At 42.9% G+C, this 25,257-nt stretch overlaps 1 protein-coding gene and 20 non-coding genes across 21 annotated transcripts; all 21 read left to right on the forward strand.

Annotated features, from left to right (window-relative positions):
* The first annotated feature begins 2,043 nt into the window (after nt 1–2,043).
* trnas-gcu (transfer RNA serine (anticodon GCU)) lies at nt 2,044–2,125 on the forward strand. The gene has a single exon. It is a non-coding gene; the product is annotated as a tRNA-Ser (tRNA).
* A 478-nt stretch (nt 2,126–2,603) lies between these two features.
* On the forward strand, nt 2,604–2,685 carry trnas-gcu (transfer RNA serine (anticodon GCU)). The gene has a single exon. It is a non-coding gene; the product is annotated as a tRNA-Ser (tRNA).
* A 477-nt stretch (nt 2,686–3,162) lies between these two features.
* trnas-gcu (transfer RNA serine (anticodon GCU)) lies at nt 3,163–3,244 on the forward strand. Its single transcript has one exon. It is a non-coding gene; the product is annotated as a tRNA-Ser (tRNA).
* A 477-nt stretch (nt 3,245–3,721) lies between these two features.
* Nucleotides 3,722–3,803, forward strand: trnas-gcu (transfer RNA serine (anticodon GCU)). The gene has a single exon. It is a non-coding gene; the product is annotated as a tRNA-Ser (tRNA).
* Nucleotides 3,804–4,280: 477 nt separating this feature from the next.
* On the forward strand, nt 4,281–4,362 carry trnas-gcu (transfer RNA serine (anticodon GCU)). The gene has a single exon. It is a non-coding gene; the product is annotated as a tRNA-Ser (tRNA).
* Nucleotides 4,363–5,398: 1,036 nt separating this feature from the next.
* trnas-gcu (transfer RNA serine (anticodon GCU)) lies at nt 5,399–5,480 on the forward strand. Its single transcript has one exon. It is a non-coding gene; the product is annotated as a tRNA-Ser (tRNA).
* A 478-nt stretch (nt 5,481–5,958) lies between these two features.
* trnas-gcu (transfer RNA serine (anticodon GCU)) lies at nt 5,959–6,040 on the forward strand. The gene has a single exon. It is a non-coding gene; the product is annotated as a tRNA-Ser (tRNA).
* A 1,035-nt stretch (nt 6,041–7,075) lies between these two features.
* Nucleotides 7,076–7,157, forward strand: trnas-gcu (transfer RNA serine (anticodon GCU)). Its single transcript has one exon. It is a non-coding gene; the product is annotated as a tRNA-Ser (tRNA).
* Nucleotides 7,158–8,191: 1,034 nt separating this feature from the next.
* trnas-gcu (transfer RNA serine (anticodon GCU)) lies at nt 8,192–8,273 on the forward strand. Its single transcript has one exon. It is a non-coding gene; the product is annotated as a tRNA-Ser (tRNA).
* A 478-nt stretch (nt 8,274–8,751) lies between these two features.
* On the forward strand, nt 8,752–8,833 carry trnas-gcu (transfer RNA serine (anticodon GCU)). Its single transcript has one exon. It is a non-coding gene; the product is annotated as a tRNA-Ser (tRNA).
* A 476-nt stretch (nt 8,834–9,309) lies between these two features.
* On the forward strand, nt 9,310–9,391 carry trnas-gcu (transfer RNA serine (anticodon GCU)). The gene has a single exon. It is a non-coding gene; the product is annotated as a tRNA-Ser (tRNA).
* A 478-nt stretch (nt 9,392–9,869) lies between these two features.
* On the forward strand, nt 9,870–9,951 carry trnas-gcu (transfer RNA serine (anticodon GCU)). The gene has a single exon. It is a non-coding gene; the product is annotated as a tRNA-Ser (tRNA).
* A 480-nt stretch (nt 9,952–10,431) lies between these two features.
* On the forward strand, nt 10,432–10,513 carry trnas-gcu (transfer RNA serine (anticodon GCU)). The gene has a single exon. It is a non-coding gene; the product is annotated as a tRNA-Ser (tRNA).
* A 477-nt stretch (nt 10,514–10,990) lies between these two features.
* Nucleotides 10,991–11,072, forward strand: trnas-gcu (transfer RNA serine (anticodon GCU)). The gene has a single exon. It is a non-coding gene; the product is annotated as a tRNA-Ser (tRNA).
* Nucleotides 11,073–11,550: 478 nt separating this feature from the next.
* On the forward strand, nt 11,551–11,632 carry trnas-gcu (transfer RNA serine (anticodon GCU)). Its single transcript has one exon. It is a non-coding gene; the product is annotated as a tRNA-Ser (tRNA).
* A 476-nt stretch (nt 11,633–12,108) lies between these two features.
* Nucleotides 12,109–12,190, forward strand: trnas-gcu (transfer RNA serine (anticodon GCU)). Its single transcript has one exon. It is a non-coding gene; the product is annotated as a tRNA-Ser (tRNA).
* A 478-nt stretch (nt 12,191–12,668) lies between these two features.
* On the forward strand, nt 12,669–12,750 carry trnas-gcu (transfer RNA serine (anticodon GCU)). Its single transcript has one exon. It is a non-coding gene; the product is annotated as a tRNA-Ser (tRNA).
* Nucleotides 12,751–13,230: 480 nt separating this feature from the next.
* trnas-gcu (transfer RNA serine (anticodon GCU)) lies at nt 13,231–13,312 on the forward strand. The gene has a single exon. It is a non-coding gene; the product is annotated as a tRNA-Ser (tRNA).
* A 477-nt stretch (nt 13,313–13,789) lies between these two features.
* trnas-gcu (transfer RNA serine (anticodon GCU)) lies at nt 13,790–13,871 on the forward strand. The gene has a single exon. It is a non-coding gene; the product is annotated as a tRNA-Ser (tRNA).
* A 478-nt stretch (nt 13,872–14,349) lies between these two features.
* trnas-gcu (transfer RNA serine (anticodon GCU)) lies at nt 14,350–14,431 on the forward strand. The gene has a single exon. It is a non-coding gene; the product is annotated as a tRNA-Ser (tRNA).
* Nucleotides 14,432–15,025: 594 nt separating this feature from the next.
* LOC129863321 (uncharacterized) lies at nt 15,026–24,422 on the forward strand. Its single transcript, XM_055935211.1, has 3 exons — nt 15,026–15,033; nt 15,248–15,368; nt 23,316–24,422. Exons 1-3 carry the CDS (start codon nt 15,026–15,028, stop codon nt 24,039–24,041), a joined length of 855 nt encoding a protein of 284 aa, XP_055791186.1. The 3' UTR covers nt 24,042–24,422.
* The last annotated feature ends 835 nt before the right edge of the window (nt 24,423–25,257 follow it).

Below are 25,257 nucleotides of genomic sequence, written 5' to 3' on the forward strand. Positions count from 1 at the left end.
GCTTTACCAAGGGCAACCTCAACGGTGGGATATGAACCGAAACCTCCCCACACTTAATCAAGCACTGTAGACCACTAGGCCTGACAACACATTTTTTAACCTGTTGGGGATGGGGGCGCTGTTTAGACTATTTATGCTAATGTGGCTAATTTTTTAAACGGCTTCCCACAAAATCCTTGATCGTACAATATGCATATTATTATTATTATTGGATAGAAAACAGTCTATAGTTTCTATAGGAGTTGAAATTTTGTCTCTAAGTGGAACAGAGCCCATTCTACAGCAATTTCCCTGACATGGAGTCAGATTTGAGAAACGTTGGCCACTTTTCTGAAGTCATTTAAACGGGCACTGTCGTTGCTATGACTATACGGACACTTCTTACGTCTTCCCCTGGATGCCTTTACGTGATGACGATTCCAACGGGCTCGATTGCTCGTTCACAGGCACTACAAATGAAAAAAACCTTTAGCTAGCAAGTCTTTTCTTGCTGCGTAACGCGCGTGGAAGACACCGACCCTCTCCTGTTCCAAGCATTAGTTTAGCCTGTTATATTTCTCCGGTCATCTTTTCACTCGTTATAGGAGTTACAAACATCACAAAGTAGTTAATTTAAAGCGTTTTATAGCAATTTATATCCGTTTAGTGCGATTTTGGGACATTTATTTTTGCAACGATGTGAAAAGTTGGGAACGCTTTTCAGTTCATCCCGAACGTAGTTGACATTTCCACATGGCAAGAGGACAGCTTTCCACCAAAAGACGATTTCTCCCAAGAAAGGATCATTTGCCCAAGATACTGATGGAAGAACAGCTCAAGGTAGGACATTTTTATTATGATAAATCGTGTTTCTGTCGAAACATTTTAGTGGCTTAGGACGCCATGTTTTTTGACGTAGCTTCGCTTGGCGCAAACTGTATTGAAAAGTAAGGATAAATTAAAAAATGTAATAACGCAATTGTATTAAGAATTAAATTGTCTATCAATCCCTGTCCACCCTATATTTTTTAGTCACGTTTATGAGTATTTATGTATAAGAGTAGATCACTGTCTAAGTGGCGCAAGGACGTTTTCTTTACCAGCTTGTCTACATTTCACATTGTCTAACCATGATTTTGGTGGCTAAATATAAACATTTTCGATCAAACTGTATATGCATGTTGTAATGTGATGTTACAGGAGTGTCATCGGAAGAATTCTGAGAAGGTTAGTGAAAAAATTAATATCTTTTGGCGATGTTGACTTTTATCGCTCACTTTGGCTAGAATCAATGCTGGGCTGCTATGTGCTATGTGCTACGCTAATATAACGATTTATTGTGTTTTCGCTGTAAGACACTTAGAAAATCTGAAATATTGTCTGTATTCACAGGATCTGTGTCTTTCGATTCGTGTATGCTGTGTATTTTTACGAAATGTTTGATGATTAGTAGTTAGGTAAACACGTTGCTCATTGTAATTATTCTAGTCCATTTGTGATGGTGGGTGCAATTGTAAACTATGCCATATACCTGAAATATGCACTTTTTTCTAACAAAACCTATCCCATACCATAAATATGTTATCAGACTGTCATCTAATGAGTTTTTTTGTTGGTTAGGGGCTATAAATATCTTAGTTTAGCCGAATTGGTGATGGCTACTGGTGTTGGTGGACAAATAAAAGATGGTGGAATATGCTAATGTGTTTTTAGGTAATAGATGTACATCTTTACATATTGTGTCTTCCCTGTAAAACATTTTAAAAATCGGAAATGTTGACTGGATTCATAAGATCTGTGTCTTTCATTAGCTGTATTGGACTTTAATGTGTGAAAGTTAAATATTTAAAAAAAATATTTTTTTTGAATTTCGCGGCACTGGTTTTTCAGTGGGGGGGGGGGGGGTGTGCCGCTAGCGCCACGCTGATCCTAGACAGGTTAAATGTCTCGATGGGATCGACACATGGCCCTGCAATTGCTATGCTTAACTTTCATTGATTTCAATCAAGGGTTTAAATACAGCAACTACAGTTTGTGGGGGCAAATGCCACAAGACAGAACAAGGATGAGGTGGCCGAGTGGTTAAGGCGATGGACTGCTAATCCATTGTGCTATACACGCATGGGTTTGAATCCCATCCTCATCGTGCGCACAAAAAAACATTGGTTTTGTATGGCATTGGAAGATTTTGACTCTGGCAAACACTGATAAGATGGCCCACTGCCACCGCGAAAGCACAGGACTTGGTATCTGAGTGGTGAAGCCGATGAACTACATGTGTGGATTGGAACACAAACATCTTCGCAAAACAGATGTTTTTTCTTCTCTTGCATGGCCCCACATGAATATAGAATCCCTGCACAATCCTAGAGCGACTGATAAGATTCAGAAATTGAAGAATAGCTTTACCAAGGGCAACCTCAACGGTGGGATATGATACCGAAACCTCCCCACACTTAATTAAGCACTGTAGACCACTAGGCCTGACAACACATTTTTTAAATGTCTCGATGGGATCGACACATGGCCCTGCAATTGCTATGCTTAACTTTCATTGATTTCAATCAAGGGTTTAAATACAGCAACTACAGTTTGTGGGGGCAACTGCCAAAAGACAGAAAAAGGATGAGGTGGCCGAGTGGTTAAGGCGATGGACTGCTAATCCATTGTGCTATGCACGCATGGGTTTGAATCCCATCCTCATCGTGCCTACACAAAACATTGGTATTGTATGGCATTGGAAGATTTTGACTCTGGCAAACACTGATAAGATGGCCCACTGCCACCGCGAAAGCACAGGACTTGGTATCTGAGTGGTGAAGCCGATGAACTACATGTGTGGATTGGAACACAAACATCTTCGCAAAACAGATGTTTTGTCTTCTCTTGCATGGCCCCACATGAATATAGAATATCTGCACAATCCTAGAGCAAACTGATAAGATTCAGGAATTGAAGAATAGCTTTACCAAAGGCAACCTCAACGGTGGGATTTGAACCGAAACCTCCCCACACTTAATCAAGCACTGTACACCACTCGGCCTGACAACACAATTGTTAAATGTCTCGATGGGATCGACACATGGCCCTTTAATTGCTATGCTTAACTTTCATTGATTTCAATCAAGGGTTTAAATACAGCAACTACAGTTTGTGGGGTCACCTGCCACAAGCAGGAAAAAGGATGAGGTGGCCGAGTGGTTAAGGCGATGGACTGCTAATCCATTGTGCTATGCACGCATGGGTTTGAATCCCATCCTCATCGTACCTACAAAAAAACTTTGGTTTTGTATGGCATTGGAAGATTTTGACTCTGGGAAACACTGATAAGATGGCCCACTGCGACCGCGAAAGCACAGGACTTGGTATCTGAGTGGTGAAGCCGATGAACTACATGTGTGGATTGGAACACAAACATCTTCGCAAAACAGATGTTTTTTCTTCTCTTGCATGGCCACACATGAATATAGAATCCCTGCACAATCCTAGAGCGACTGATAAGATTCAGGAATTGAAGAATAGCTTTACCAAGGGCAACCTCAACGGTGGGATTTGAACCGAAACCTCCCCACACTTAATCAAGCACTGTAGACAACTCTGCCTGACAACACATTTGTTAAATGTCTCGATGGGATCGACACATGGCCCTGCAATTGCTATGCTTAACTTTCATTGATTTCAATCAAGGGTTTAAATACAGAAACTACAGTTTGTGGGGGCAACTGCCACACGACAGAAAAAGGATGAGGTGGCCGAGTGGTTAAGGCGATGGACTGCTAATCCATTGTGCTATGCACGCATGGGTTCGAATCCAATCCTCATCGTGCGCACAAAAAATCATTGGTTTTGTATGGCATTGGAAGATTTTGACTCTCGCAAACACTGATAAGATGGCCCACTGCCACCGCGAAAGCACAGGACTTGGTATCTGAGTGGTGAAGCCGATGAACTACATGTGTGGATTGGAACACAAACATCTTCGCAAAACAGATGTTTTTTCTTCTCTTGCATGGCCCCACATGAATATAGAATCCCTGCACAATCCTAGAGCGACTGATAAGATTCAGAAATTGAAGAATAGCTTTACCAAGGGCAACCTCAACGGTGGGATATGAACCGAAACCTCCCCACACTTAATCAAGTACTGTAGACCACTAGGCCTGACAACACATTTTTTAAATGTCTCGATGGGATCGACACATGGCCCTGCAATTGCTATGCTTAACTTTCATTGATTTCAATCAAGGGTTTAAATACAGCAACTACAGTTTGTGGGGGCAACTGCCACAAGACAGAAAAAGGATGAGGTGGCCGAGTGGTTAAGGCGATGGACTGCTAATCCATTGTGCTATGCACGCATGGGTTCGAATCCCATCCTCATCGTGCCTACAAAAAAACTTTGGTTTTGTATGGCATTGGAAGATTTTGACTCTGGCAAACACTGATAAGATGGCCCACTGCCACCGCGAAAGCACAGGACTTGGTATCTGAGTGGTGAAGCCGATGAACTACATGTGTGGATTGGAACACAAACATCTTCGCAAAACAGATGTTTTTTCTTCTCTTGCATGGCCCCACATGAATATAGAATCCCTGCACAATCCTAGAGCGACTGATAAGATTCAGAAATTGAAGAATAGCTTTACCAAGGGCAACCTCAACGGTGGGATATGAACCGAAACCTCCCCACACTTAATCAAGCACTGTAGACCACTAGGCCTGACAACACATTTTTTAAATGTCTCGATGGGATCGACACATGGCCCTGCAATTGCTATACTTAACTTTCATTGATTTCAATCAAGGGTTTAAATACAGCAACTACAGTTTGTGGGGGCAACTGCAACAAGACAGAATAAGGATGAAGTGGCCGAGTGGTTAAGGCGATGGACTGCTAATCCATTGTGCTATGCACGCATAGGTTCGAATCCCATCCTCATCGTACTTACAAAAAAGCTTTGGTTTTGTATGGCATTGTAAGATTTTGACTCTGGCAAACACTGATAAGATGGCCCACTGCGAAAGCAAAAGCACAGGACTTGGTATCTGAGTGGTGAAGCCGATGAACTACATGTGTGGATTGGAACACAAACATCTTCGCAAAACAGATGTTTTGTCTTCTCTTGCATGGCCCCACATGAATATAGAATCCCTGCACAATCCTAGAGCGACTGATAAGATTCAGGAATTGAAGAATAGCTTTACCAAGGGCAACCTCAACGGTGGGATTTGAACCGAAACCTCCCCACACTTAATCAAGCACTGTAGACAACTCTGCCTGACAACACATTTTTTAAATGTCTCGATGGGATCGACACATGGCCCTGCAATTGCTATGCTTAACTTTCATTGACTTCAATCAAGGGTTTAAATACAGCAACTACAGTTTGTGGGGTCACCTGCCACCAGCAGGAAAAAGGATGAGGTGGCCGAGTGGTTAAGGCGATGGACTGCTAATCCATTGTGCTATGCATGCATGGGTTCAAATCCCATCCTCATCGTGCGCACAAAAAAATATTGGTTTTGTATGGCATTGGAAGATTTTGACTCTGGGAAACACTGATAAGATGGCCCACTGCGACCGCGAAAGCACAGGACTTGGTATCTGAGTGGTGAAGCCGATGAACTACATGTGTGGATTGGAGCACAAACATCTTCGCAAAACAGATGTTTTGTCTTCTCTTGCATGGCCCCACATGAATATAGAATCCCTGCACAATCCTAGAGCAAACTGATAAGATTCAGGAATTGAAGAATAGCTTTACCAAGGGCAACCTCAACGGTGGGATTTGAACCGAAACCTCCCCACACTTAATCAAGCACTGTAGACAACTCTGCCTGACAAGACATTTGTTAAATATCTCGATGGGATCGACACATGGCCCTGCAATTGCTATGCTCAACTTTCATTGATTTCAATCAAGGTTTTAAATACAGCAACTACAGTTTGTGGGGGCAACTGCCACAAGACAGAAAAAGGATGAGGTGGCCGAGTGGTTAAGGCGATGGACTGCTAATCCATTGTGCTATGCATGCATGGGTTCGAATCCCATCCTCATCGTGCGCACAAAAAACATTGGTTTTGTATGGCATTGGAAGATTTTGACTCTGGCAAACACTGATAAGATGGCCCACTGCCACTGCGAAAGCACAGGACTTGGTATCTGAGTGGTGAAGCCGATGAACTACATGTGTGGATTGGAACACAAACATCTTCGCAAAACAGATGTTTTTTCTTCTCTTGCATGGCCACACATGAATATAGAATCCCTGCACAATCCTAGAGCGACTGATAAGATTCAGGAATTGAAGAATAGCTTTACCAAGGGCAACCTCAACGGTGGGATTTGAACCGAAACCTCCCCACACTTAATCAAGCACTGTAGACAACTCTGCCTGACAACACATTTGTTAAATGTCTCGATGGGATCGACACATGGCCCTGCAATTGCTATGCTTAACTTTCATTGATTTCAATCAAGGGTTTAAATACAGAAACTACAGTTTGTGGGGGCAACTGCCACACGACAGAAAAAGGATGAGGTGGCTGAGTGGTTAAGGCGATGGACTGCTAATCCATTGTGCTATGCACGCATGGGTTCGAATCCAATCCTCATCGTGCGCACAAAAAATCATTGGTTTTGTATGGCATTGGAAGATTTTGACTCTCGCAAACACTGATAAGATGGCCCACTGCCACCGCGAAAGCACAGGACTTGGTATCTGAGTGGTGAAGCCGATGAACTACATGTGTGGATTGGAACACAAACATCTTCGCAAAACAGATGTTTTTTCTTCTCTTGCATGGCCCCACATGAATATAGAATCCCTGCACAATCCTAGAGCGACTGATAAGATTCAGAAATTGAAGAATAGCTTTACCAAGGGCAACCTCAACGGTGGGATATGAACCGAAACCTCCCCACACTTAATCAAGTACTGTAGACCACTAGGCCTGACAACACATTTTTTAAATGTCTCGATGGGATCGACACATGGCCCTGCAATTGCTATGCTTAACTTTCATTGATTTCAATCAAGGGTTTAAATACAGCAACTACAGTTTGTGGGGGCAACTGCCACAAGACAGAAAAAGGATGAGGTGGCCGAGTGGTTAAGGCGATGGACTGCTAATCCATTGTGCTATGCACGCATGGGTTCGAATCCCATCCTCATCGTGCCTACAAAAAAACTTTGGTTTTGTATGGCATTGGAAGATTTTGACTCTGGCAAACACTGATAAGATGGCCCACTGCCACCGCGAAAGCACAGGACTTGGTATCTGAGTGGTGAAGCCGATGAACTACATGTGTGGATTGGAACACAAATCTTCGCAAAACAGATGTTTTTTCTTCTCTTGCATGGCCCCACATGAATATAGAATCCCTGCACAATCCTAGAGCGACTGATAAGATTCAGAAATTGAAGAATAGCTTTACCAAGGGCAACCTCAACGGTGGGATATGAACCGAAACCTCCCCACACTTAATCAAGCACTGTAGACCACTAGGCCTGACAACACATTTTTTAAATGTCTCGATGGGATCGACACATGGCCCTGCAATTGCTATACTTAACTTTCATTGATTTCAATCAAGGGTTTAAATACAGCAACTACAGTTTGTGGGGGCAACTGCAACAAGACAGAATAAGGATGAAGTGGCCGAGTGGTTAAGGCGATGGACTGCTAATCCATTGTGCTATGCACGCATAGGTTCGAATCCCATCCTCATCGTACTTACAAAAAAGCTTTGGTTTTGTATGGCATTGTAAGATTTTGACTCTGGCAAACACTGATAAGATGGCCCACTGCGAAAGCAAAAGCACAGGACTTGGTATCTGAGTGGTGAAGCCGATGAACTACATGTGTGGATTGGAACACAAACATCTTCGCAAAACAGATGTTTTGTCTTCTCTTGCATGGCCCCACATGAATATAGAATCCCTGCACAATCCTAGAGCGACTGATAAGATTCAGGAATTGAAGAATAGCTTTACCAAGGGCAACCTCAACGGTGGGATTTGAACCGAAACCTCCCCACACTTAATCAAGCACTGTAGACAACTCTGCCTGACAACACATTTTTTAAATGTCTCGATGGGATCGACACATGGCCCTGCAATTGCTATGCTTAACTTTCATTGATTTCAATCAAGGGTTTAAATACAGCAACTACAGTTTGTGGGGTCACCTGCCACCAGCAGGAAAAAGAATGAGGTGGCCGAGTGGTTAAGGCGATGGACTGCTAATCCATTGTGCTATGCATGCATGGGTTCAAATCCCATCCTCATCGTGCGCACAAAAAAATATTGGTTTTGTATGGCATTGGAAGATTTTGACTCTGGGAAACACTGATAAGATGGCCCACTGCGACCGCGAAAGCACAGGACTTGGTATCTGAGTGGTGAAGCCGATGAACTACATGTGTGGATTGGAGCACAAACATCTTCGCAAAACAGATGTTTTGTCTTCTCTTGCATGGCCCCACATGAATATAGAATCCCTGCACAATCCTAGAGCAAACTGATAAGATTCAGGAATTGAAGAATAGCTTTACCAAGGGCAACCTCAACGGTGGGATTTGAACCGAAACCTCCCCACACTTAATCAAGCACTGTAGACAACTCTGCCTGACAAGACATTTGTTAAATATCTCGATGGGATCGACACATGGCCCTGCAATTGCTATGCTCAACTTTCATTGATTTCAATCAAGGTTTTAAATACAGCAACTACAGTTTGTGGGGGCAACTGCCACAAGACAGAAAAAGGATGAGGTGGCCGAGTGGTTAAGGCGATGGACTGCTAATCCATTGTGCTATGCATGCATGGGTTCGAATCCCATCCTCATCGTGCGCACAAAAAACATTGGTTTTGTATGGCATTGGAAGATTTTGACTCTGGCAAACACTGATAAGATGGCCCACTGCCACTGCGAAAGCACAGGACTTGGTATCTGAGTGGTGAAGCCGATGAACTACATGTGTGGATTGGAACACGAACATCTTCGCAAAACAGATGTTTTTTCTTCTCTTACATGGCCACACATGAATATAGAATCCCTGCACAATCCTAGAGCGACTGATAAGATTCAGAAATTGAAGAATAGCTTTACCAAGGGCAACCTCAACGGTGGGATATGAACCGAAACCTCCCCACACTTAATCAAGCACTGTAGACCACTAGGCCTGACAACACATTTTTTAAATGTCTCGATGGGATCGACACATGGCCCTGCAATTGCTATGCTTAACTTTCATTGATTTCAATCAAGGGTTTAAATACAGCAACTACAGTTTGTGGGGGCAACTGCCACAAGACAGAAAAAGGATGAGGTGGCCGAGTGGTTAAGGCGATGGACTGCTAATCCATTGTGCTATGCACGCATGGGTTCGAATCCCATCCTCATCGTGCCTACAAAAAAACTTTGGTTTTGTATGGCATTGGAAGATTTTGACTCTGGCAAACACTGATAAGATGGCCCACTGCCACCGCGAAAGCACAGGACTTGGTATCTGAGTGGTGAAGCCGATGAACTACATGTGTGGATTGGAACACAAACATCTTCGCAAAACAGATGTTTTTTCTTCTCTTGCATGGCCCCACATGAATATAGAATCCCTGCACAATCCTAGAGCAAACTGATAAGATTCAGGAATTGAAGAATAGCTTTACCAAGGGCAACCTCAACGGTGGGATTTGAACCGAAACCTCCCCACACTTAATCAAGCACTGTACACCACTCGGCCTGACAACACAATTGTTAAATGTCTCGATGGGATCGACACATGGCCCTTTAATTGCTATGCTTAACTTTCATTGATTTCAATCAAGGGTTAAATTACAGCAACTACAGTTTGTGGGGGCAACTGCCACAAGCAGGAAAAAGGATGAGGTGGCCGAGTGGTTAAGGCGATGGACTGCTAATCCATTGTGCTATGCATGCATGGGTTCGAATCCCATCCTCATCGTGCGCACAAAAAAACATTGGTTTTGTATGGCATTGGAAGATTTTGACTCTGGCAAACACTGATAAGATGGCCCACTGCCACCGTGAAAGCACAGGACTTGGTATCTGAGTGGTGAAGCCGATGAACTACATGTGTGGATTGGAACTTGAACACAAATCTTCGCAAAACAGATGTTTTTTCTTCTCTTGCATGGCCCCACATGAATATAGAATCCCTGCACAATCCTAGAGCGACTGATAAGATTCAGAAATTGAAGAATAGCTTTACCAAGGGCAACCTCAACGGTGGGATATGAACCGAAACCTCCCCCCACTCAATCAAGCACTGTAGACCACTAGGCCTGACAACACATTTTTTAAATGTCTCGATGGGATCGACACATGGCCCTGCAATTGCTATACTTAACTTTCATTGATTTCAATCAAGGGTTTAAATACAGCAACTACAGTTTGTGGGGCAAATGCAACAAGACAGAATAAGGATGAGGTGGCCGAGTGGTTAAGGCGATGGACTGCTAATCCATTGTGCTATGCACGCATGGGTTCGAATCCCATCCTCATCGTACCTACAAAAAAGCTTTGGTTTTGTATGGCATTGTAAGATTTTGACTCTGGCAAACACTGATAAGATGGCCCACTGCGACCGCAAAAGCACAGGACTTGGTATCTGAGTGGTGAAGCCGATGAACTACATGTGTGGATTGGAACACAAACATCTTCGCAAAACAGATGTTTTGTCTTCTCTTGCATGGCCCCACATGAATATAGAATCCCTGCACAATCCTAGAGCGACTGATAAGATTCAGGAATTGAAGAATAGCTTTACCAAGGGCAACCTCAACGGTGGGATTTGAACCGAAACCTCCCCACACTTAATCAAGCACTGTAGACAACTCTGCCTGACAACACATTTTTTAAATGTCTCGATGGGATCGACACATGGCCCTGCAATTGCTATGCTTAACTTTCATTGATTTCAATCAAGGGTTTAAATACAGCAACTACAGTTTGTGGGGTCACCTGCCACAAGCAGGAAAAAGGATGAGGTGGCCGAGTGGTTAAGGCGATGGACTGCTAATCCATTGTGCTATGCATGCATGGGTTCAAATCCCATCCTCATCGTGCGCACAAAAAAATATTGGTTTTGTATGGCATTGGAAGATTTTGACTCTGGCAAACACTGATAAGATGGCCCACTGCGACCGCGAAAGCACAGGACTTGGTATCTGAGTGGTGAAGCCGATGAACTACATGTGTGGATTGGAGCACAAACATCTTCGCAAAACAGATGTTTTGTCTTCTCTTGCATGGCCCCACATGAATATAGAATCCCTGCACAATCCTAGAGCAAACTGATAAGATTCAGGAATTGAAGAATAGCTTTACCAAGGGCAACCTCAACGGTGGGATTTGAACCGAAACCTCCCCACACTTAATCAAGCACTGTAGACAACTCTGCCTGACAAGACATTTGTTAAATATCTCGATGGGATCGACACATGGCCCTGCAATTGCTATGCTCAACTTTCATTGATTTCAATCAAGGTTTTAAATACAGCAACTACAGTTTGTGGGGGCAACTGCCACAAGACAGAAAAAGGATGAGGTGGCCGAGTGGTTAAGGCGATGGACTGCTAATCCATTGTGCTATGCATGCATGGGTTCGAATCCCATCCTCATCGTGCGCACAAAAAACATTGGTTTTGTATGGCATTGGAAGATTTTGACTCTGGCAAACACTGATAAGATGGCCCACTGCCACCGCGAAAGCACAGGACTTGGTATCTGAGTGGTGAAGCCGATGAACTACATGTGTGGATTGGAACACGAACATCTTCGCAAAACAGATGTTTTTTCTTCTCTTACATGGCCACACATGAATATAGAATCCCTGCACAATCCTAGAGCGACTGATAAGATTCAGAAATTGAAGAATAGCTTTACCAAGGGCAACCTCAACGGTGGGATATGAACCGAAACCTCCCCACACTTAATCAAGCACTGTAGACCACTAGGCCTGACAACACATTTTTTAAATGTCTCGATGGGATCGACACATGGCCCTGCAATTGCTATGCTTAACTTTCATTGATTTCAATCAAGGGTTTAAATACAGCAACTACAGTTTGTGGGGGCAACTGCCACAAGACAGAAAAAGGATGAGGTGGCCGAGTGGTTAAGGCGATGGACTGCTAATCCATTGTGCTATGCACGCATGGGTTCGAATCCCATCCTCATCGTGCCTACAAAAAAACTTTGGTTTTGTATGGCATTGGAAGATTTTGACTCTGGCAAACACTGATAAGATGGCCCACTGCCACCGCGAAAGCACAGGACTTGGTATCTGAGTGGTGAAGCCGATGAACTACATGTGTGGATTGGAACACAAACATCTTCGCAAAACAGATGTTTTTTCTTCTCTTGCATGGCCCCACATGAATATAGAATCCCTGCACAATCCTAGAGCAAACTGATAAGATTCAGGAATTGAAGAATAGCTTTACCAAGGGCAACCTCAACGGTGGGATTTGAACCGAAACCTCCCCACACTTAATCAAGCACTGTACACCACTCGGCCTGACAACACAATTGTTAAATGTCTCGATGGGATCGACACATGGCCCTTTAATTGCTATGCTTAACTTTCATTGATTTCAATCAAGGGTTAAATTACAGCAACTACAGTTTGTGGGGGCAACTGCCACAAGCAGGAAAAAGGATGAGGTGGCCGAGTGGTTAAGGCGATGGACTGCTAATCCATTGTGCTATGCATGCATGGGTTCGAATCCCATCCTCATCGTGCGCACAAAAAAACATTGATTTTGTATGGCATTGGAAGATTTTGACTCTGGCAAACACTGATAAGATGGCCCACTGCCACCGTGAAAGCACAGGACTTGGTATCTGAGTGGTGAAGCCGATGAACTACATGTGTGGATTGGAACTTGAACACAAATCTTCGCAAAACAGATGTTTTTTCTTCTCTTGCATGGCCCCACATGAATATAGAATCCCTGCACAATCCTAGAGCGACTGATAAGATTCAGAAATTGAAGAATAGCTTTACCAAGGGCAACCTCAACGGTGGGATATGAACCGAAACCTCCCCACACTTAATCAAGCACTGTAGACCACTAGGCCTGACAACACATTTTTTAAATGTCTCGATGGGATCGACACATGGCCCTGCAATTGCTATACTTAACTTTCATTGATTTCAATCAAGGGTTTAAATACAGCAACTACAGTTTGTGGGGCAACTGCAACAAGACAGAATAAGGATGAGGTGGCCGAGTGGTTAAGGCGATGGACTGCTAATCCATTGTGCTATGCACGCATGGGTTCGAATCCCATCCTCATCGTACCTACAAAAAAGCTTTGGTTTTGTATGGCATTGTAAGATTTTGACTCTGGCAAACACTGATAAGATGGCCCACTGCGACCGCAAAAGCACAGGACTTGGTATCTGAGTGGTGAAGCCGATGAACTACATGTGTGGATTGGAACACAAACATCTTCGCAAAACAGATGTTTTGTCTTCTCTTGCATGGCCCCACATGAATATAGAATCCCTGCACAATCCTAGAGCGACTGATAAGATTCAGGAATTGAAGAATAGCTTTACCAAGGGCAACCTCAACGGTGGGATTTGAACCGAAACCTCCCCACACTTAATCAAGCACTGTAGACAACTCTGCCTGACAACACATTTTTTAAATGTCTCGATGGGATCGACACATGGCCCTGCAATTGCTATGCTTAACTTTCATTGATTTCAATCAAGGGTTTAAATACAGCAACTACAGTTTGTGGGGTCACCTGCCACAAGCAGGAATAAGGATAAGGTGGCCGAGTGGTTAAGGCGATGGACTGCTAATCCATTGTGCTATGCATGCATGGGTTCAAATCCCATCCTCATCGTGCGCACAAAAAAATATTGGTTTTGTATGGCATTGGAAGATTTTGACTCTGGCAAACACTGATAAGATGGCCCACTGCGACCGCGAAAGCACAGGACTTGGTATCTGAGTGGTGAAGCCGATGAACTACATGTGTGGATTGGAGCACAAACATCTTCGCAAAACAGATGTTTTGTCTTCTCTTGCATGGCCCCACATGAATATAGAATCCCTGCACAATCCTAGAGCAAACTGATAAGATTCAGGAATTGAAGAATAGCTTTACCAAGGGCAACCTCAACGGTGGGATTTGAACCGAAACCTCCCCACACTTAATCAAGCACTGTAGACAACTCTGCCTGACAAGACGTTTGTTAAATATCTCGATGGGATCGACACATGGCCCTGCAATTGCTATGCTCAACTTTCATTGATTTCAATCAAGGTTTTAAATACAGAAACTACAGTTTGTGGGGGCAACTGCCACACGACAGAAAAAGGATGAGGTGGCCGAGTGGTTAAGGCGATGGACTGCTAATCCATTGTGCTATGCACGCATGGGTTCGAATCCAATCCTCATCGTGCGCACAAAAAATCATTGGTTTTGTATGGCATTGGAAGATTTTGACTCTCGCAAACACTGATAAGATGGCCCACTGCCACCGCGAAAGCACAGGACTTTGTATCTGAGTGGTGAAGCCGATGAACTACATGTGTGGATTGGAACTGTAGAAGTAAATGAGTTATATAGGACAGCACATAGATGTATAAAATGGCTGAACATTAAAAATAGATCACAGTAATGAAAGGGAGACACATGGTCTGCTGACCTGACACATGGTCTGCTGACCTGACACTAATGATAAAGAGATTCATAGTCAGCTGCTTCTAAAATGAAGACCTATAGGGTAGAGTCTGCTGATTCCAATAAAGGCAAACAAAACAAAGAGTACATTGACACATTATGCTGACACACTAAAGATAGAGGGACCCATGGTCAGCTGCTTTTAAAAACATATAGGACAGAATCTGCTGATTCCAATAAAGGCAAGCTGAACAGGGAGTACATTGACACATTAATGAAGGGAAGTGAGACATTATGCTGACAAACTAAAAAGATAGAGGGTCCAGCCACCATTATAATCTAACTGAAAACAGATATGGGTGTTATAGGGCATGAACCAGTAGGAAGCTTGAACTAAAAGATAATGATGGTGAAAGACTTAAGAAATGAAAGGTCATTTGCATAAGGGATGGATATAATACAATGTGTGTATAAATAGAGTAGCTGGAGTTCTGAGAAAGGGTGTGTTCCGCGGACATTCCAGATTGCAATACAATTGTAATAAAAACATTTATTTGAGTTCACAAAAGTTCTTGTAAGAGTTATATTTGAAGTGATTTTCCACGACAGAACTTGGCGAGCTTGCCAGGAGTGACAGGGACGGGGACGTTCTTGGCTGATGACGGGTTCTTTGGACAGTCTGACAAACAAGGGTGGCCGCCCAACTATAATAAGGTAAGCAAGTTCTTACAATAGTTGAAATGTTTGTGTAGATTGCTTCAGAGGTCCTGTCTCAGCGGGAGGAATGTCATGTAGGTCTCTCTCTCAAATTTCCTAAAAACGATAAAAACGAAAGAGCTTTTGAATTCAAATAAATGTGCATGCATGTGTGAATTTGGGTTTTGTATGAATGCGCATGTCTAGAGATTGAGTGAACTGGAACTGTGAACTTCGCTTGTGTTGGGTGTTTGGCTGGGGGGGGCGGGCATTTGTTCTGGTTGGACTGCTCGAGACGGGCTCATGTGTCTGGTTTGATTGGGGGAGTTGTTCCGTCTGATTCTGCTTGGCCGGGTTCGACCGTATCAGGATCTGTTTTGGGATGTGCGTAAACACACCTCAGTCAACCTGAGCGGGCGACTCGTGTCGAGTGTGTGTGATTCGGACTGCCCCTCTCGTCGGACCATTCATTTTGAGCAGCCTTGTGTGGGCTGATCAGCGCGACTGTTTGTACTCTCTAGTTGAGCGGCTGGGCTCAGGCGCAGGGCTACAACTGGCAGTTTATACGGTTAAAAGCATAAATCAGTAGATAAATAATAGGTAGAAAATCCTGTGATACCTCTTCAATAAAATTAGTAGAAGGAATGCTTGGACAGGTTACTTATGAATAACGGCTCTAAAGATAACAGAGAACTGAATAAATAAGTAATTAGGAATTCACGATACCGCTCTTTAAAAAAGGAACATTTTTAAGGAGGTCTGATTGGGTGGGATATTTACAGCAGAATAGTCTGTGGGTGGATATTTAGTAAATAAATACTTCATGACTACCGCCCCAGAATGGGGGACTGAACGGATGAATATTTCGAAGGCAGAAAGAACGTTAGCCCGATTGTGCGGCGTTCAACTGCAAAAGTAGCTTTTAAATATTAGGTTGTAGGAAAAACGTTTGCCCGATTGTGCGGCGTTCAACTGCAAAAGTAGTTAATAAGGTCAAAACATAAATCAGTAGTTAAATAAATATTTAATGGTTAACGCTCTGAAAGGAGGACTGTACGGATGAATATTTAGAACGTTTGCCCGATTGTGCGGCGTTCAAATGCAAAAGAAAATCCTGCGAATAAAAAACCGCTCTGTCTAGCTAACAGGGTTTTGTAATTCAGTAGGTCACGCCACAATACTACTCTAACAAAAGAAGAAAAGATCAGTATTGGGGGTTTGGGTAGGATATGAAGACAAGCTGATCTGATTAGACAGTAGTCTCTCGTCATATCGTAGAAATCCAATTAGCCTAGGCTTATGTTGAAGAAAGGGATTAAGTCAATAAAGACAGACTGCAAGTTGTTTTTAGGTGAAAACAAAGTGATTGAATGAACGAATGGAAAAATAAACGAATGTATGAAAATACTGTAAGAAAAAATGAGTGTATCTATGTAAAGACAGAACATAAGGAAAGACAGGTTGTGTGTGTGTAGGCAAACGTCCAGAAGAGGGAGCGCGCAGCCTTCCTGTGACAGAGTAGAAGGTTGAGGAAGGGTGCCTCTAAATACTTAGATAGAGGGAGCTGAATTAAGAAACGTTGAAGTAAAATAAGTTGTAAATCAAGGATAAAAACACAGATGTGACAAAGTAATAAGCGACCATAGTAGAATACTTAAAAAGGCGTTAACCGAATATTATAAATGCGGATAGTACAGTGGGTAACAAAAGAGAAAACAGAATCGCCGATAAATTGAAAGTATACTATAAAGTTAAAAACGAATCTAGGTAGGTTAAGATAAATAGTGGAATCCAGGACATAAAGAATTCACGTACGGTGAAACAAAGGAAGAGGAAAAAACAGGCCATAAATCACTCTGTGTCTACAGAAGATACAAATAGCCTGAAGAGCAGAGAGGGGTGCAAAATGGAGTGGCCAGGATATACAGGGGAGGCTTGACTCACTAATCAATTGAATATAGAATCAACCAATAAGGAACATGAAGTAGAGGTAAGAAAGTATAAACAATATAAATAAATAAAGGTAAAGATAAGGTATTAAAAAGAAATCATAAAATTGATTAGAACAATAATAAAATGAATAGAACACCAGTAGAGATCTTAGGGGCAAGGCATCCCTTGAGTAAAAAAGAAATAATAAAAACTTCAATAAAATGGGAGAAACGCACAAGAAAACTAAGTACCAAATGGCCAGCGGTGGGAACATTGGATGTCTCTGTGTGTGAGGAAATGGAGACACTAATAAAGAACCACAAACCAAATGACAAGAAACAAAAAAGAAGAAATAAACGAGAAAGAGAGAATGAAATACTGAAAATGTTCAAAGAAGAAGGATCTGGTTTGTTGAAAAGCATGAAAACGGCAAGAGAAATGCTGAAGAAAGATGACAAAACAATGAAAAAGAAAAAAGAATGGATGCCTAACCCCCCACCTTATTTCAATGGACAATTTCCAATGATAAAGGGTCATTTGGATATACAAGGCGACATAGAAGTAACAGAAGGAGAAGAAAGGGAGGAGTCTGAAGCAGCATGTGCATCATCTTATTCAACAGAAAAGGACCAGAAAAAGACTACAAAAGAGTCTAGGATTGAGGGAGATGGCTTCAATTGTTATGGGGGTTTAAGAAAGGCTCTGGCAGCATTAGAAACAGCAAGAGTAGATAAGGAGTTATCGGAAGAAGAAGAGGAATATAGTGACAGACACTATAGGGACGGACTAGAAGAAGAGGGTCAATTACTTGGACAAAAAATAGATAAGGAATTGGAACTATTAAAGTCAAAACTAGAAGAAAGTAAGAGAAGACTAAAAAAACAAGAAAAAGCTCGGGCCCGCAGCACAAATAAGGACATAACTGATGATTTGTCTGAAGACTACCCCAGGGCTCGTAGAGAAGGGTCAAGAAAAGAATCTGGCTTTTATGGAAAACAATGTCCGATTCTGATAAAAGGCGATCAGGGACATTATACGCCATGGGCTACACAGGATTTGGAAGGTTTGGTTGTTCGTCTACCAGATTTACATGAGGGGGCAGGTAAATGGATCAGAACCTTTGAAGAACATACAGTGGGGAAATTGCTGGCGGTGGGGGACATAAGGGCACTACTGGCCAGGGTGACGAGTATGCATACTATGGGAGAGATCATGCAGGACGGTGGCATCGATGGTACAGGTGGGGGAGTGATAAATGATGGATTACTGTTCGACAGATACAGACCAGCCATCTGGCGTGCTTTAAGAGAAACATATCCAACAAAAGTGGATCCCAAAGCACTAAGAGGTGAAGATATCGGAGCCACAGAAAACCCAGCTACCTACCTACATGGACAGTTGAAAAGGTGGAGGATGGAAACAGAGCAAGACCCTGAGGGCAATGAACTAATGACAACTATGTTCCGAAATTCAATAATAGAAGCCATGCCCCAGCCAGTAAAGAGCAGGCTGGAGGATGTGGTGGGACTCACATCAAAACCCTACAGGGAATTCTGTGACTACGTGGTCCATGCAGTAGAGAAACACAGAAAAGATGAACAGAGACAGATGGATCAAGGAAAAGACATTCAGAGAAAACTGATCCAGCTGCAGTTGGATGAACTAACCAACAAAGGGAAGAAGAAAGTCCAGGCTGTCGTCACTACCCCTGGGCCAAAGATGGGAACAATGGCTGCTGATTCCCCAGGAGAGCCACAGCTGTTCAGCCCTGGGCAGGCCCAAGTGTCAACTGCACCGCCAGTAGTAAATGTGTACACACAGCCCCCGATTTGGAATGGGGGGAAAAAACAACAGAAAACTGTACAATGTGATAAAGGCAAGGGATCTGTAGACTCTCGAGGGCCACCTGGCACCTGTTGGGGATGTAGGAAAACAGGACACAACAGGCGAGAGTGCCCTACACGCCCATGGCAGAATCGGACTGAGGGAAATAGAAATAGTAGATCGCCACCGACGAATAATGCCCCAAACTTCCAACAAAATCAGAATAGTTGGAATCAAAATAACGACTGGCGGGGCAACCCTAACCAACCTTCAGGTCCTGTGAACACATGGTCAGGGCCTAATCAACAAAACTAGGGATGCCCAGGGAATCCCAAAGGGGAGGGTCAGTTTCCAATAATAACAACAAGGGCTGATCAAGAACCCATACTGCAAGTTCAAATAGAAAACAGAGGTACACCCATGATGATAGATACTGGAGCTACTTACACATGTGTGAGTCCAAATTATGCCTCTCATCTCCCCATGTCTGGTAAATATGCCAAAACAATAGGATTCTCGGGAAATACGCAGTTAATTCCAATGACCGCTCCAGTTCGGCTAACGACTGATGGTAAATCAGTCACAATTCCAATTTTAGTGTCAGATCAAACACCAGTTAATCTATTAGGAAGAGACGCACTATGCAAGATGGGCCTACAAATTAAATGTTCTCCTGATGGAGTAATAATTGAAAAAACAGGATTACAATTACCGGTGATGGGTACAGATGGAACAGCTAATGTATATTGGCTAGGAGGCATTGAAGCAGATGTAGATAGAACTGTCAGGAAATGGGGTAAATTCATCCAGGCCCAAATACCTAAAGCAGTTAGAGCTAAATCTGAGTATCATTGCACAATGCAATTTGACCCACATCAGGACCCATTGCTTGAACAACTTTGGGTTATGGGGGCATATGGAAGGAAAGCACCAATAATGTCTCAAATTATAGTTATTGGAAAGCAGGGAGCCGCAATGGATGTGATGGATGGAGACGGGTCTGAATTTGTGCAGAAATGGTTCAATGTCTCTGACTCTGTTCCTCACATTACATTACTGGTAAATCAGGGTTATACATCTAAAGATCTAGGATCGATGATGAAGGAAGTTGGGAAAGAGAAGTGGGATAAAACTGACAATCCACTAATCTTTCATTCAAAAGATAAATTATTCATCAAAATAGTTACCACTACTATGTTGATAGGTGATCCAAGGGAGGTAGAGGTTAGTGCAGGCCAGCAGGTAGTGTTAGGTGAAGGAATAGGATTAATCAGTGAACTTAGAGCAGAAATGGAGAAAACCATACCAACTGAGGTATGGTCGCAACACGATACAGACGTAGGACTAGTTAAATCTGCTAGTCCCGTTTCTGTCAAAATAAAGCCTAATGCCAAACTTCCATGGAAAACCCAGTATCCTATGAAGCCTGAGGCTGAAGAAGGAATAAGATTGACAATAGAAGGACTGCTCAGGGCAGGAGTATTGATAGAGATGCCCAGTGGTTGCAATACACCCTTGCTACCTGTTCTTAAAGCCGATGGTAAAAAATGGAGACTGGTCCATGACTTAAGAGCTGTTAACGATATAGTGCAGGATTGTCCTGCTGAAGTCCCAAACCCTCACACACTGCTGACCAATGTTCCCCCGGAGGCCAAATACTTCACGGTTATTGACCTATGTGGAGCGTTTTTTAGTATACCCCTGGCGGAGGAGTGCAGACATTTGTTTGCATTTAGATATAGGGGCAAAACTCTGTCTTATACTCGGACCCCACAGGGTTTTAAGGATAGTCCGCATTTTTTCAATCAGATATTGAGAGCAGACCTGGAGGAATTAATGTTAGATGGTACATTGATCCAATATGTGGATGACCTGTTGATCTGTGCTTCAACTTTGGAGCAATGTCACTCTGACTCACTAAAAGTACTGCGGCGACTAGCTGAGAGGGGACACAAAGTCTCTAAAACAAAACTACAGTACTGTCAACCACAGGTTGAGTACTTAGGCAGAACAATAGCTCATGGAACTAAGGCAATAGCTCCTGGACAGCTAGAGGGTATTAGCAAAGCACCGTTACCACAAACAGTAGCCCAAATGATGACCTTTTTGGGAATGACAGGATTTAGTTCTGATTGGATAGAAGAGTATGTAGTTAAAACAGCTCCTCTGAGAGAAATAATGAAAGAAGCAGGACAGCTTAATCTAAGAGCAAAACTTGATTGGAACACTGATGCGTTGGTTGCATTTGAAACACTTAAAACAGAAATGCAAACCGCACCAGCTCTAGCCACCCCAGATTACACTAAACCATTCTTGTTATACGTCTCAAACAGGTGCAACAATTATGCAGCAGCTGTTCTTATGCAAGAAACTTGTAGTGGTAGGAAGAAACAACCTATTGCCTATTATAGCTCTAAATTAGATCCGGTAGCTCAGGGATACCCACCGTGTTATCAGGGATTAGCTGCATTGCATTATGCATATGACAAAGCATCAACTATAACCATGGGGTATCCGGTAATTATCAGCACCCATCATAAAATAGTGGAGTTGATAGAACAGGGTAAATTTGTGTTAACTAATGCAAGGACGATGGATTATATGAGCTTACTCACGTATCCAGACGTTCTCATTAAAAGATGTAACACTGTGAATCCAGCAGAAAGGGTTCCATTTGATTTTGAAGGAGAAGCACATGATTGTGTAGCCGAGGCTTTAACATTTACCAAACTACGTCCAGACTTAGAATCAATTCCATTAATAGGTCAAGAGGGATATGACCTGGAAAGTTACTTTGTAGATGGTTCTTGTTTTAAAGATTATACAGGTAATCATGCAGGGTTTGCGGTAGTTAAGCAAAAGGGGAAAGCTTTCACTGAGGAAATATTAGAGCATTGTCCTCAGCCTTGCTCTGCCCAGCTAGCTGAATTGCAGGCTCTGACTGCAGCATGTGGGCTGGGAAGAGGTAAAACAGTTAATATCTATACTGATTCCGCTTACGCACACGGCGTATGCCATTTGTTTGGTACAGTCTGGAAACAGAGAGGATTTCAAAAGAGTGATGGAACTCCCATCCAACATCATGCACAAATTGTTAAATTAATGACAGCATTAATGTATCCTCGGAAACTAGCAATAATCAAGTGTCAAGCGCACAGAAAAGGCAATGATTTTGTAATTAGGGGCAATAATGCAGCAGATGAAGCTGCCAAGAAAGCATCCAAATGCATTGTCCCAATTCTCATTGCACCAATAATGGACATGGTTGCTATTGCACCTATTACATCTCCTACTGAGCTAATTCAAATTCAGGCTCGTGCTGGAATTACTGAACAAAATACCTGGCTACAGAGGGGGGCCTCTGTAGATAGACATGGGATATGGAGAACACATGATGGTGCCATATTAGCCACCACCACTCTACTGACGCTACTTATTAATGATGCACATGATCTAGATCATTGTGCAAGGGGGGAGGTGATAAGAAAAATCAAAAAACAAGGTTTTTGGTCACCTTATCTACAGGCAACAGTAGATGAGATTTTGTCAAAATGTGAAATATGTGCAAAAAACAACATACGTAAAGGTATAGCTACGCCTATAGGTCACATACCGGTTCCAGAAGGCCCGTTTAGACATATTGTGATGGACTATGTAGACATGATAAAACCTATACGGGGTAAAAGGTACATGTTAGTTATCATAGACAGGTTCAGCAGATGGGTAGAAGCAGTACCATCGGTGGATCAGGGGTCAGGAACAGTGATAAAATTCTTATCAACAGAAGTAATTCCCAGATTCGGGATTCCGTCCGAAATTAGCTCAGACAATGGTTCAGCGTTTATACAAAAAGTTGTAAAAACAATAATACAGCAGCTAAGGATGAAACAAAGGCTGGGATGTGTCTATCATCCCCAATCGCAGGGGATGGTTGAGAGAGTTAACGTTTTTTTGAAAAACAAGATAACAAAGATTTGTAGATCTACAGGGCTTAATTGGGTGGATGCTTTACCACTTGCACTAATGAGTTGCCGCATGGAAACTAACAGAAACACGCATCTATCGCCGCATGAAATGCTTACGGGTCGACCCATGCCTATACCAATGTTAGGAGGACTGTATAAAGGTCCCTCCTTGGATATATTGCAAAGTGAATTAAAATCGTATGTGATGTACCTAACCAAAATACACAAAGCTATATATTCACAGGAGAAAAAGACGGTGCCGGAGCCTGGACCTGAGGGACATCTCCCAGTGATACCAGGGGATCTGGTCTACGTTCGAGTGTTTCGAAGGAAGTGGGATCAGCCGAGGAGAGAAGGACCCTACGAAGTGGCCGCAGCCACAAAAACAGCAGTCCAGGTGAAAGGAAGCAAGACGTGGTACCATCTAAACCACTGCACACGAGTCCCAACAGAGAAAAGGATACAACCACATAGAGATGAGAACACAGAGGATGCTGATACACCAGGCGGGAGCCCGGAGGGAGCAGGAGCAGAGGAAACGATCGAAACGCCAGGGAGGAGTCAAGAAAATGGCAGACCAGATACAAGTCAAGATAGGACGAGTGCATCAACTAAAGCTCTCAGAAGAAGTACCAGGGGGAAAAAGTCTGAACAGGAAAGGGAAAAACAACCAAAGCTTCCTCAGGTATGGTCAGAAAGCCCAGAAATGGGGGGAAGTAACATGCCTGTTGCTCCTGATGACATACCTGCTGTGGCAGACCTCTTTGACAGAAGCCCTCCACAGTGGGATCCCGAAGTACCACCTGCAGAATGGGAACATCTCTTCCCTGAAATTGATACCCTTCCAGATGAAAGCCCAGTCCGGCCTGAGGAGGGAGCCTCAGGGGAAGAAAGAGGAAGAGAAGCCTCACGAGAAAGGGAAGGGGATTTCCCCACAATTGACTTTTCAACTCTTGAAGGGTCCCCCTAACAAACAATTGAAGTTAGAATGGCAGAAAAAAGACATTGACATAGCAAAAGTAATAATGAATACTAGTACAGAAATAACAGACTCACACATGATCAAGAAGTATGGTGGAAGCAGGAAAAGAAGAGAGGAATCAGCCGAACAATTAAAAAGGACTGACCAGGTTAGAATCTCTGTTCCACCTCAACTCATAACTGAAATAGGAGAGCAGAAGACAATCTCAATCAAAAGGATCAAGCCTCTACCTGAGATTGCATTCTGTGGATGGACACATCACCAAACAAAGGGAGAAGTCATTTGGGACCCAAAAGGATGTGACCTGACAGTAACCAAAGAAGCAGACGAGTGGGTGCTCACCATGAATCAGATTGAACCAGTTGAAGGTGAAGACTTAATAGTTGAAATAACGAGAACCAGATTGACCAAAGGGAGTAGCACCACAGTCATTAGAATTGGTCCTGTGCCAATACCTAAACAGGAAGAACCGGTGATAACTAAAACGACAACAACAGTGGAAACTGCTGCAAGGATTACAGCAGTTACTACCAAGGTACCATCCATTGCTATTAACAAACAGTCCAATGTACCCACAAAGAAACTTGAGGCATCAGAACCAAAAGGTTTTTTTACTGGCATTTGGAACTTTCTGAAAAACACTAACAATCTGCCTCGAGAAAAGGACAATGTGACACCAACTGATGCTTTAACCCCAGAACTATACAAGGACAAATCATTGAAGACATTAGTAGGAAATGAATGGTATGAATGGGCTCAATATACAGCAATGAAATTAAAATTGACAAATTGCTTACTATGTGCACCCTCTCCGCTGACAGAATTAGTGGTGGTACCAAGTCCTTATGATTACAAGGACTGTGCTGATTTTAATAAGAACTTTTGTCATTTGAGTAGACCAGAAAGGCCTTATTGCCCAGCTGAATGTTTGTCATATTTGGGTAATCCATATTATCATCAGTATTACAATCAAACTGGTTGGGGAAAGTGGTGTAAAGAATTGGATATAAGGATGGAAGTACAGAAGCTAGAGGTCCCACATAAATATCGGATAGATTATCAACAAACATATGAATGTTTTAACAGCACAAAAGGACAGAATGGGATGGGGAAGTTTAAAGGTCAATGCGAGATCACATGGCACTTAACTACGGATACCACATGGAATGCAGACACTCCAAGAAGGGCTACTTATCAAGCAGCT

The sequence above is a fragment of the Salvelinus fontinalis genome, chromosome 10 (genome assembly GCF_029448725.1).
Source record: "Salvelinus fontinalis isolate EN_2023a chromosome 10, ASM2944872v1, whole genome shotgun sequence".
Classification (NCBI taxonomy): domain Eukaryota; kingdom Metazoa; phylum Chordata; class Actinopteri; order Salmoniformes; family Salmonidae; genus Salvelinus; species Salvelinus fontinalis.

Excerpts from the sequence above, each read along its gene's own strand:
- LOC129863321 (XM_055935211.1), top strand. Across the intron at positions 15,369-23,315 it reads GGCCGCCCAACTATAATAAG|GAGAAAAAGACGGTGCCGGA; the intron begins GTAAGCAAGTTC and ends ATATATTCACAG.